Raw genomic sequence first — 11,812 nt, 5'->3', positions numbered from 1 at the left:
TGCGAAGGATACATGGTCATCCAAGGTTATTCATGGATAGATTTAACCTTGAATGACCATGTATTATACGTTGACGAATTCGTTTCAACGTCAATTTTCATAATATGTAAACAAAATCTCATGGTTCCATTTTAAAAAACGACGATGACCTTGATACAGCCTCAGCATCTGGACCAAAAAAAAGTAATAGCTATATAAGATAAGCCTCCTCGCACTTTCTAACTTTTTCCTGTATGATTTTTTGTATCCACGATAGTTTAGACATTACCGCTCTGTAATAGTTTAGCTGCCCCACCCTGTATATAGGGATTGGTACGAGAAAGGAATGGATTCCTGCGTACCCAGTAGTCACTGTTTTCGAGGAATATTCAGTAGTGTACTTTCAGACATGGAGAGTGGACATTTTCAGTCAAATGATGGAGGTTCCACTGCATATCATATGGCAAAAATAGTGGTAGCGATACAGTATCATACAACAGCAATAAATCAGCAATGGTCAGCCCATTCGCATTATCCTAGCAGTATAACGCCTGATATAAGTTCTCCAGTTCAAGACTAGGCGTGAATGTATCACCAGAGATAGTATCGGTTACCTTTCTTCGCCCACTACTCACCCCACCAAAACACTCAAGACTCCGAGGAATGCAGCGTCCAGCGTTCTGCACTTACCTAAATAACCTCGACAAGGACTCGTTAGTATCACGGTGGGAATGGCCGACACGAATATAGCGATTCTAACGACCTCGATGATCTCGATGCTGTCCATTCATCGGAAACGATGGCGTGGATAGGCTCTGGTGCTTTGTCCACCCGCGGAGGACACCGCAAACGTTGGCTCAGGGCGAGTGGCTCGGGATTCTGCGCATAACAGCCCCCTCTGACAAGTTTACGACGTTTAACGGGATGCAAATTCGCACGCAGCCCCGAACTGGCGATAAAGAATGGAATATACACGGGGATAAAGCGGGAGAGAAGGGAAAACCGACGTAATTACACGGCGTACGGTAATCCTCGTATAACAACGAGGACCAGGCCGCAGACCTGCGAACCCTCGAAACGAGTGTCAGCCACGGGACTGGCCGAATGCCAGCTGTTAGACGCTAGAAGTAGTGTTTTGGCTGCCGACTATATCATCGACCCCCTGCGTTCCTGGTGCGTGTGCACACGACGTAGACAAGCTTAATGCAGGGTACTAACGGCCACCAGTTGCCTGCTGTTTGCGTCGAAGAGAAGAATCGGAGGACGTTTATCGCCTCATCTCCCATGAAAATAGAGATCTGCGTTCCCAAAGTCTGTTTGGAGACTCTGGAAACTTGGACCTACCACCACGATTCAGAATCATGCGGTGGTGGGTGATGTTCGTTGTTTGTATCATAGGGAAAAATTCTTTTCTTATGGTAGAGCCTTTTCTTTAATGAAAGAAATTCTTTTCGTTATGAAAAAAATTTCTTTTTCTAATGAAAAAGATTCTTGCAATGAAATGAATTCTTCTTGTAATGAAATAAATTCTTTTCGAAAGGAATTTAAAATGAACCGATACGCAGAAAAATGCTAGTATCGTGGTCACCGAGTGTTACAAATTCCTTTTAACTCGTGAATGATCTTTCCAGGTTCCAGCTGTACTAACAGCCACCAGTTGCCTGCACTTCCCGTCAAAGCGGAGGGATCGGACGGTTTTTCGCCAGACCTCCCGCGCGAATGAAGACTCGCGTTAGAAAGTTTCCTCCCGAGGACCCTCGACGGTGGCTCGTTGCTCTGGCGAAAGTTCCCCGAAGAGAATCTTCCGGGACGTTTTGATGGATCTTCGTTGAGCACTCCCGGCGTGATGGCGCGACTCTTTGATCGATTAAGCAGCTGCCAATTCGGTGCTGTAATCTTCCTCCTTTTTAATTTCCTTGCTTTGACGGTGGCGAACTGCCGAGCCTCGAGCCTCGGGCGTTTCAACGAAGTAACTTCGATAGTTGACTTTGATATGGCTTTAGTAAATTAAGGAAGGATGTTAATGATGACGGCTTGTGGATAGTTGGGTTGATCTTACGAACTCCGTTGACAGCAGTATCTTTAACGTGGTTAAACCTTAATGGGGAGTGGGAGTTCATCCAGTGTAATTAGACGTACCTTTATATTTTTAGGATGTGAGACTTCGTTGAATTTATACGTTTGTTAAATACCTAGGGAATAAATTTAAACGTAACACGATGTAGTTATATCCAAGCTCGTTTGTAGCTTTCAGTTATCAACCAGAGACATTTCGATCAGATATCGCGGCTCATAAAAAATCACGTGTACTCGAATAACAGTCGCAGTTCAACGACGATAAAAATCTCGCAAAATCGAAACACAACGCGCCGTTAAACGAAAGAGAGAAACGCCAGTCGCTTTCTTAGAAGTAACAGCAACTTTCCTTGCCATCGAGAAATAAATTTAACCGCGTTCTCGCATGCTTATCTGCCGTTATACGCTTGCCGCGGGAATAATTACTCGAGTTGTAATTTTTACAATGGGCCAGCGCGGCAATGGATATCAGCTCGTATAAATTGAAGTCGCACGCTGTGCATAGCGTCACGGAAAATTTTAATTTCGCTCGCGAATTGAAATTTATTTTAATAATGTCGCTTGACGATAATGGGAAAAAGAAATTGAGCAATAAATTCGAAAACGTCGCAAACATGTTTATCGTGTCATTATAAAATTAAGAATTTTAAATAAAATTAGAATAATTTCTTTTAATTTTACTATTATTAGGTTCACGTACGTTACAGGAGAGGATTAAAAAGAAGCTTGAAAAAGAAAAAATGTTGGCAAGAACATAAAAGTTACAGAATTGGGCATCGTCCAAAAAATACTGGTTCTCAGACCATTGTGTACTTTGCAGACTGTAAGTCACGATCAAGTTTCAAGTTGGTTAGGCATTTCGCAGCGAAGGCGACCGCGATGGAGGTTTCAAAAGATCTATTTCTTAGCTTAATGAGGAGTGAAACGACACGTTCGCCGGTAATGAAATCAATGTGTGCCCCGTAACTACCAACCTAAAAATTTTACGGGCCATTTAACGGCGACTAATAGTATTTCTTCGCGATACACGTTCTTCTCGCAAAGTTACAACCACACCCACATCCTCCTTCTATCGATTCTTATAAATCTCAAGCTACTAACCGTTGCACGTTTATCCTTTCCTATTTTAAATTACTCGTTGCTATATTTTTTCAATAATTATAAATTGGAATTTATACGCTTTCAATCGCGTATAAAAAAAAAATAAATAATGGAAGCTATGTCAAATTTAACTACAACACTATGGAAATCTTGATCTTTGCTTTATTTAAACGCATTCAACTCTCTCTTATTCTGCAAAGAATCAATCGAAATATACTCAAGATTCTGTAGAAAAGAATCACAAACGCTTAAACCTGGTACACTTACTTTCATTTGGTCCAAAACAGGAAGGAAACCCAACACAATTGCGTTTCTATTTCGGTCGCAGATCGTCCGATTCATTTTCCATTCTCCATCGCTATTTTTGCATTCCCGTCGCGTCGAGAGGCAGAATGAACTCGCAATTTGCCGAAAAATCGAACAATTTGACGTCAATTCCGTAGGGCAATAATTGTTTTCGTATTCCCCTTGTCCACCCCTGGGCGTCCTTCATCGATTCCCCGTACTGTCTGCGACCTAATTGAGTGTTCTATTTTCGAAGTACGATTATCATTATAACGGGGGAACGGAGATGTTACGGAGCGATACGTGCGCGTGGCAGGAAAGATTACAATTTCGCTTGCACGGTCAGTCGCTGGTGCAAGCCCGTCTCTGGGCTTTTATTTCCATCGTAGCTCCTAACGAGATATTGATACAGCAACGAGAGAGGCTGTAACTTTCCGGCAGCGGATCTCCTCGCGTATAGACCTCGTCCTCGTCGTTACGCTAAGGGGGATGGGCTCGGTAAATCCGCGTTAGTATGTGCGGAGAGTTGTGAACGTAGACTGTGTAACCACCCTTCTTGTTCTCGAGCATCGTCCATAACATCGTTCCGGAGTTCCACGACAAGCCGTCGGACGACTTGGAAATTTATTATCGAGACGCGCGGGGAAAAAGCGAATCCGACTCCCTGGGACTGGTGTCTTTGCCTATAACCTTTAATTCTCCCGTGGGTGAGCGAGCCGCGACTCTGGATTAAGGATTACCGTAAACCAATCGCTTCGAGGGGAAATTGAGATCGGTGGCTGATTTTTTTAAGTATGGACAACGTTCAAGATTTATTTTTTGAAAAAATAAATGATGTGAAATGAAATAACTTGTCCTATATTGAATGTTTAACCCTTTGCATTCCGAATTTTCTGATTACGGTACATTTTTGTCGAGGCTTACACGACATAGGATCACAAAGTGTTAATAGAAGTTGGAGAGACAAAATAATTTTTCAAGTGACAATTACAATCGTTGATGGGCATCGCGGTTAGCGGAGATCCTGGAATTTTAAACGTCGCTGCACGTAACGACACCTTAACGACAGGGGGTAAACTCCACTGTCCCGGTCGGCGTGCGAGCAATAATTAAACGAGTCGCCTCGATGTACTTGTTACAAAGAAGAGTAAGGAAGAAACAGTTCAAGCGAATACTGCCGTTCTGAATCTTTAACGAGTATACGTTTTACAGGCTACCCACGATATCGGACGAGAGCATAATAAATACATACGTTCGCGAATATATGTTTTCGTACGCGGTGAACAAATAAAAATCGGTCGTAAAAATCTGGTCGTTACGCGAAGAATTCAACGACGTGTGTACGCAGGAAATTTGTTCTTATTCGGCTCACGCAACGGAGCTTGTATGTAACATCGGTTAAGGGGAGTAGACAGTCAAATTGCTCTGAGATAAAGTCTTCTTCAGGAATTAATTCCAAAGGACTGAACGTTTCACACAGTATCTACACTACCACTCAAAAGTATGCGGACACTTGCTTCTGTTCTATAAACCATAGTTTAACTTTGTACGAAAGGTATTTAGAACGCTTATATCAATTGTAATTATTATTGTTATCTTTTTTAAGGTATCTTGCGTAATAGAATTAATTTTTATGTACAAATTATATAATGACTATGCAGAAATAAAATTCCTGTCTAGAAATACAAAATCTAATGCGACAATAACAATGCTTGAGAGAGATAAGAATTAGTGCAAGCGGTAATATCTAACCGCGGCGAATACATCGATAAATCCCATATTTAATTTTAGTGTAGTATTGGTAAATTCCACATACGTAATTTATAACTTAAAACGTTAGATATTTCGTAAGAAAGTAATAAAAGTCGATTTTGGTCACTATTCTAGGTACTTAAATAACTTTTATAATTTATTTTTGTGTACGTCAAAAATAGCACCTGGATACTCATTTCTAAGAAGTCATGCTGATCGTGCAACGAGAGAAATCTATTATTTTCATAGGCGCTTGTAAGCGTTCCCATCGACGTCGAAACGTATCCAACGTGATCGATAAACTACGAACAATGGAAATAGAACGTGGAAGGACGAGGTAGAAAAGACATAACGCAAATATTTGTTTCCAGCGGAAATCGAACACGTTACGTTCCATCTACTACACGATGATATAATGAGACACATGAAATAGGTAAAGGGGCTGCGACAGAAATGTACATATCATTACTTGCGTGAACCGTATTTACTCGCGATTAATACTCATTCTGGAGTTTCTGTTCCACGTGTCAGAGGATTGACAACTACCCCTTCGAAGTAAGAATACTTTACGTCGAAGTGAAATGGTTTCCTGGCGGTTATTTTACCTCACTTTTCAAATAAAGTTCCCGTGTTTGCTTTCATTGAATCTTGATCGTTAAAAACTAATCGATTAAATTTATTTACTTCAAAATGAATTGTAATTGTACATATATTAATTATATAGTGTTGGGTTCCAGTGTAAGCGCAATAAACCGATACGGGTACAGTACTTTAGTGAAGTATATCGCAGCCGAGAAGTGCTGCCTCCAAAGGATTGGAAGTTGGGAGGCAAAGACTGCAAAAACTACCTTATCGACTGGAGTAAAGACATCTTTCATATCTATAGAAGATACAGAAGAGATCTATCTAATGAGACAAGTTTCCACACAAGCAGGGGAGTTCCAAGGCCACCTCGTTATTTTAATATAATATAATATCGAGTGATCAGTCGATCCTGTACCTTACCATGAACCGAAGTAATTGCGTGTTTCTTTTAAAAATTATATATTTCCTAGCAATTGTCTTATTAGTTCTCTGCTAGGATAAACTCTCGTTACAGTTACCTGTACAACCAACATTCGGTACCATGCATCCTATCGTATCAACGATAGATAAAGGAGTAACAAATTTTCATTGTAAATATCAACGATAGATAAAGAAGTAACACATTTTCGTTGTACCAACGGCAGGTAAAGAACATAACTGGAAATCAGTACTAAATTTGTTTCACCAACAGGTATCAGGATCACGACATCTCCTTTAAATACCTTCTTGAAGATGACTCTTCGGTATCTTATAGTAAATTATCATCAGACATAGCGACTACCATTACAATAAATTATCACGCGTTACTGTAAGATGTTAAATACGTTGTAAACTATAATGCCACAAAACATGAGCTTATATAGAGCTCTTTATGAAACAACTGCAATCCTGTTATGCGAACATACCTGAAGCTTGTAACTTATAAATTACACCCATCTTTTCTCTATCGTGTAACCTTACAAAGACTCTCGCACTGCATCGCAGATAAAACATTCGATCATGCTGCACGTAGAGCACGAATGCGAGCTCCCAAAAGAGGAAGATGCCCTGTTTCTTCCTGGACGAGGACCGTTACAAAAATTACACGATCTGTTCCGTCTGTCATTGATGGCATCGAGTTGGAATCCAGCCGCACAGAAATATTTACGAAGCAGCGCGTCCATAGTGCACGAAAAGCGTCGCCAATTGCGGAATTACTCGTACATCATACACCCGTTCAGCATGTTTAGGTACGCAACACCATCGTAAGCTGTCGTCACGGTAGGAAACGCAGTAAATGAAAAGCGCCCGCGGTCGTGCAGTTTATAGGGTTGACTCGATGATGAATCGTCTCGTCAAAGCTTCCTACACGAGTCCACTGTGCTGGCGCGTAACGACCTGGTCCGTTGCAGGCATTACTGGGACATCCTGATGATTTTCGTGATCACCACCGTGTTGGTGCTGGTTCCGTATCAATCGGCCTTCGAAATGATTATGCGATCCCTGGCCTGGAGCGTCGTCAAAAATTTCTTGCTGCTTATGTGTTGCTTGGACATGGTGGTCAACTTCAGAACGGGGCAAGTAGACTAGCTGATTTGATATCGATAACAAGCTTTTGCGTTTCTTTCTATATTTTCTAATGGAGTCATCGATAAGGGGGGCCAGTTGCCCTATGAAAGGTTTGGTTAAGAAAGTAAGGATCCTCGTTTAGCTTTTGCTGATGCCTCGGTAATGTAGAACGCTCGGTTGATAAAACGAGTCGCTCTGTTGGCAATGCAGAAGACGCATTTAATCAATGAGGTTTCTGCATTACCGAGTGTTACCGACAGAATGAACTAGACTGCACTACACCTGTAAGTTACGACACAATTTCACTTTCAGATACTTGGATAAGGAAGAGCACGCGGTGATACTGGATCAGAAGAAAATAATGAAACGATACATCAAGTCCAGTACGTTCTTACCCGACTTCATAGGCTCCTTCCCAACCGATCTGTTTTTCCTGACCAAATGGCTCGAGTACAAGGTGTCCCGCAAGACGATATCCATGATCTGCATCTGTCGAGTGTTTTCCCTAAGCACGTACATAAGCAGAATGGCGTTTGTCTACGACATGCCGTTGGCTGTGTACGAGTTCTGCGTCATATTAGTCCTGCTGCTGTTAGCGTTGCATTGGCAGGCCTGCTTCTTTTGGCTGGTGCCTATAGTGGCGACTTCGATGGGGGTGCCCCAGCGTCCCCAAAACTCTTCCTGGATACACGGAGCGAACCTCTGGGAGGCCTCGAGGAGCCACCAGTATATGTCCTCCATGCTGCGTGCAATCGCCACGTTCTTAAGGTCTGGGCTGATTCGCACACACAAAAAGAACGTGGGAGACCTATACATGGTGATCTTGTTCCAAGTGTTGGGCATTCTGGCACCGTGGATCCTGGTGGCTCGCGTAATGCAGTTCTTCAAGGGTACCAACAGCTCGAAGCTCAGGTACCAAGGCACCGTGGCCCAGTTGAGGCAGTACATGAGGCACATGCAACTACCTCATTCAACCCAGAAGAGAATCATAGAGTACTACGAGTTTCGCTTTCAGCGTCGATTCTTCCGCGAGCCAGAGATTCTGCATACGCTGTCAGTGCAGATGCGCCACGAGATCAGCATGCACTCCTGCCGCAAGCTCGTAGAGAACGTCACCTTCTTCAACAACCTACCCCTCTCGTTGCTTGGACGCATCGTGGGGCTGCTGAAGTCAGAAGTGTTCCTCACCAACGACGTGATCGTGCGCGCTAATCAGACAGGTGACTGCATGTATTTCATCGCCACTGGTACCGTGGCCATTTACACGACCTCTGGCAAGGAAGTGTGTCACCTGCAGGACGGAGCCCACTTTGGGGAAGTCGCGTTGGTCATGCCCGACGAGATGAGGGTGGCCAGCGTGGTCGCGGTAGAAGTGTGCGAGCTTTATCGCTTGAATAGGGTAGACTTCGCTAGGACTATACACCCGTATCCTATGTTGTGGGAGCGAATCAAGCAGATTGCTATCGAGAGACACGAGAAAACTATGATCTTGAATGCACAGTGAATTGGTACCGTTGCACTTCTTGCATAGTCATTCTACTTTACTTGAATGACTAGAGGAAGTTGCGGTATAAGTCCAAAATATATGTTCTCACTTGTCCAATGTTATTTCAAGTTCCCTTTGTGTTCTTTATACAATGTTCTTTAATCCGGTCCGTAGCACCCGTTAACCAAATAGAATAATCCTTTTCAAACTATCATTGCACCTGTGATTTCAATATAGTGTCCGCAATACCAGGCTGCGGGAGATCTTAAACTCCGTTAGACCATCAAGTTCAACGAATCGTTAATGAACGCAGACGATAATAGCAGGGGAAATTGTTAAAGCTCCATTACATCTCGAAGATCTGATAACTGTTTCTCCCGGTCTGGCATTAGCTCCGAAGATTTATTGGCGCAATTGCGATCATTTTTGCGCGCGGTAACAGTAGACTAGGATCGAGAGGATCGCTATGCCCTGAACCGACAGGGCTGCAATTTTCAGCGCGAGCATGACCCGTTACGTCGAACGTGGAACACATGTGGAAATAAATCTGCGCATCGAAAGCGTTCGTCTTCAATCGTCCTTCGCTAACTGAGAAAGCAATTTCTTGGAATCTTAAAGGATTCACAATGTTGGTATTAACCGTTAGAGGAGTAAGCATTTTCGGAAATTACACACAGTTTATGAGTAAGCTTTATTCCATAATATTAACAATATTTTATTTCTTATGTATGTATATTTGACTGCACACTTTAATATTTACCTAAACTAGTAAGAAATTGTATATATGTTATTTATTTAATAATTATATTATTTGTATTATATATCATATTCACTTTTAAGTGGAAGTGGAATCTGAAAACATTTCATGTTATTATTCGATAAAGTATTTAAAACAGCAAATGTTAGGTCATATCATAAGTTCGTACTGAAGACTGTGTCAATATTTAATAAAGAAAAGATGATAAAATATTGCAAAATGAGAGAAATAACTCTTTTTTTATAACACTTAAGGCACCGATTCTTCCATGCTCGTCAAATAGTTAATATGAAAGTGGTGACAACTACGACTAATGTGTCCCGTGTCTTACCAACGCTGGAACATTCCCCTTTGGAACTCGAAACGCAAGACTGCAAAGATACAACTCATATGTAGTTGGTGTCTCAATCATCGAACATTGAACCCCTTCTGATTCAAGTATCTCTACGCGTCGTCAGATTTACTTGTAGTCTATTTTGAGCCTATTTCGAGAAAGATCAACTATGATCTGATAAATTATACAATCCGTTCCCGACGAGATGTGACTATATTGCTCAGAGACATCGCGCCTAAGGACTCCTCGATGCTTAGCTGGATCTAGTCGTCGTTATCGTCAGCGGCGAGGATGGAAGACTCGCGGCTGATTGTCCCTGCTGTCTCCGTATATTACATTCCAAATGCACGCTCGCAAAGGAATGGATCCGATTTACCCGCACGACGTCATGGCTTATCTGTGAGATTCGCGTGTCCACGACCGTTCCGACCGGTTCCGCTCGGATATCACCGTCGCCCGATCCAATGATACGCAGCCCGTTATTAATGAATACGGTTTTCACCGCGGAATCGTCGTTTTGTTTCCACCGTAACGAGATTTCGTGCGCGTTTCGTGCGCTCGGCTGTCCGCCAGGAATCAAGCCACCCGACGGAGGGCACCATCGTCCATCCAGGACGTAAATCATCGACACACGCAGCCCAGGTGGAATCTTTAATTGGGAATTCATTATCAGGGCCAGACTCGGCCATATATTGTGGCCATCGAACGATGATGTATTTATCCGCATCTCGTTCGCATTAAATCGCCAGGAAACGTCGAACAAGCTGAAAGCCCTGACTTCCGGTGGTTTTTATTTCGCTGAATTATACGTCTACTTCGTTTTCTTTGTAACTTTATTCGAATTAATGATGAATTACCAAAAAAATATAGCTTTAAATACATGGCATGGCGGTTGAGGGGAAGGGATGTTTGTTGAGAATGAGAAGGTGGAAGTCGGGGAGGACTCTAACCACTACATACATTGTATATACTGCAGGTGTTTGATCCCATTACCTGTTCACCGCTTAACGTTAAGATTAGAACGGTTCGGCGATGGTTTATTGCATGAGAAGCTGGAAGTTGATTCAGGGTAGGTACATATTTCTCTCTACTCAGGACTCCAGCATCGAGTGTGAAGACATTAAGCTTATAAGGTTATATACCTACATTTGGCGCTCAGTTGATCGAAGATCTGCAAGAATCGTTAGGTTCTTCACAGGTTAACAAGTAAATTACCTGAGAGCCCAACTCTGTGACACCATCCTACCCTGCCATCATCACTCTCACCCGCATCAAATTTCCAGAATCAACCATACCGACGAGGAACAATGTACACGACAAGGGATTAAAGCGAACCTCTGAAGAGAACACACCGTGTAGAAAACTCAGCTTCTAATTATAATCACGAAGTGTGTAATTTGCGCATAATTCCTTCGGTAGTGCCCCCGGAAACAGCGCGTATAAAACAGATCCCAAACCGCGTCACATCCTCGTCAAGTTTCGCTCCCACCCCCATCAACGACGAACGAACGAGAGAAAAAGCTTCCAAAACTATAAAACGGTGCCTCTGTTCTGCTCCGAAAAGCGACTCGCTCCAAATGAAACGCTCCTCGAGCCGCCCAACCGTACCGCGTGATCAGCGAGTCGCGAACGGGCGGGGGCGCCGATGGCGTTGCGGAGGGCCGCCCATTCCGGCAAAACAATGGTTTGTGCGCATCGACGCATGGGCAGAGATGCTGTGGCGGATGACAATGAAACGCTTAGGAGGGCTGGCCATTGTAATAGGTCGGCGATGCGCCTGCTTGGTAGCTCGGTGCCGTACGCGCACCGCGTATCCCTACCTCGAGGCGACGGCGAAATCCACGTTCGGAAAGAGGGACAGAGGGAAAGTCGGCGGGCGGTGAATACCGCGACCGAGGCGGGAGCGCGA

The 11,812-nt window shown here is 43.2% G+C and overlaps 1 protein-coding gene across 1 annotated transcript; it reads left to right on the top strand.

Annotated features, from left to right (window-relative positions):
* The first annotated feature begins 6,510 nt into the window (after positions 1–6,510).
* Positions 6,511–8,830, top strand: LOC128891519 (potassium/sodium hyperpolarization-activated cyclic nucleotide-gated channel 2-like). Its single transcript, XM_054151047.1, has 4 exons — positions 6,511–6,531; positions 6,763–7,007; positions 7,119–7,334; positions 7,639–8,830. The coding sequence occupies exons 1-4, from the start codon at positions 6,511–6,513 to the stop codon at positions 8,828–8,830; spliced, it is 1,674 nt and encodes a 557-aa protein (XP_054007022.1).
* Positions 8,831–11,812: the final 2,982 nt, after the last annotated feature.

The sequence above is a fragment of the Hylaeus anthracinus genome, unplaced genomic scaffold (genome assembly GCF_026225885.1).
Source record: "Hylaeus anthracinus isolate JK02 unplaced genomic scaffold, UHH_iyHylAnth1.0_haploid 0, whole genome shotgun sequence".
Lineage (NCBI taxonomy): Eukaryota > Metazoa > Arthropoda > Insecta > Hymenoptera > Colletidae > Hylaeus > Hylaeus anthracinus.
Note: the sequence above shows the minus strand (reverse complement) of the source record. Positions and strands in the feature narration are given on the sequence as shown.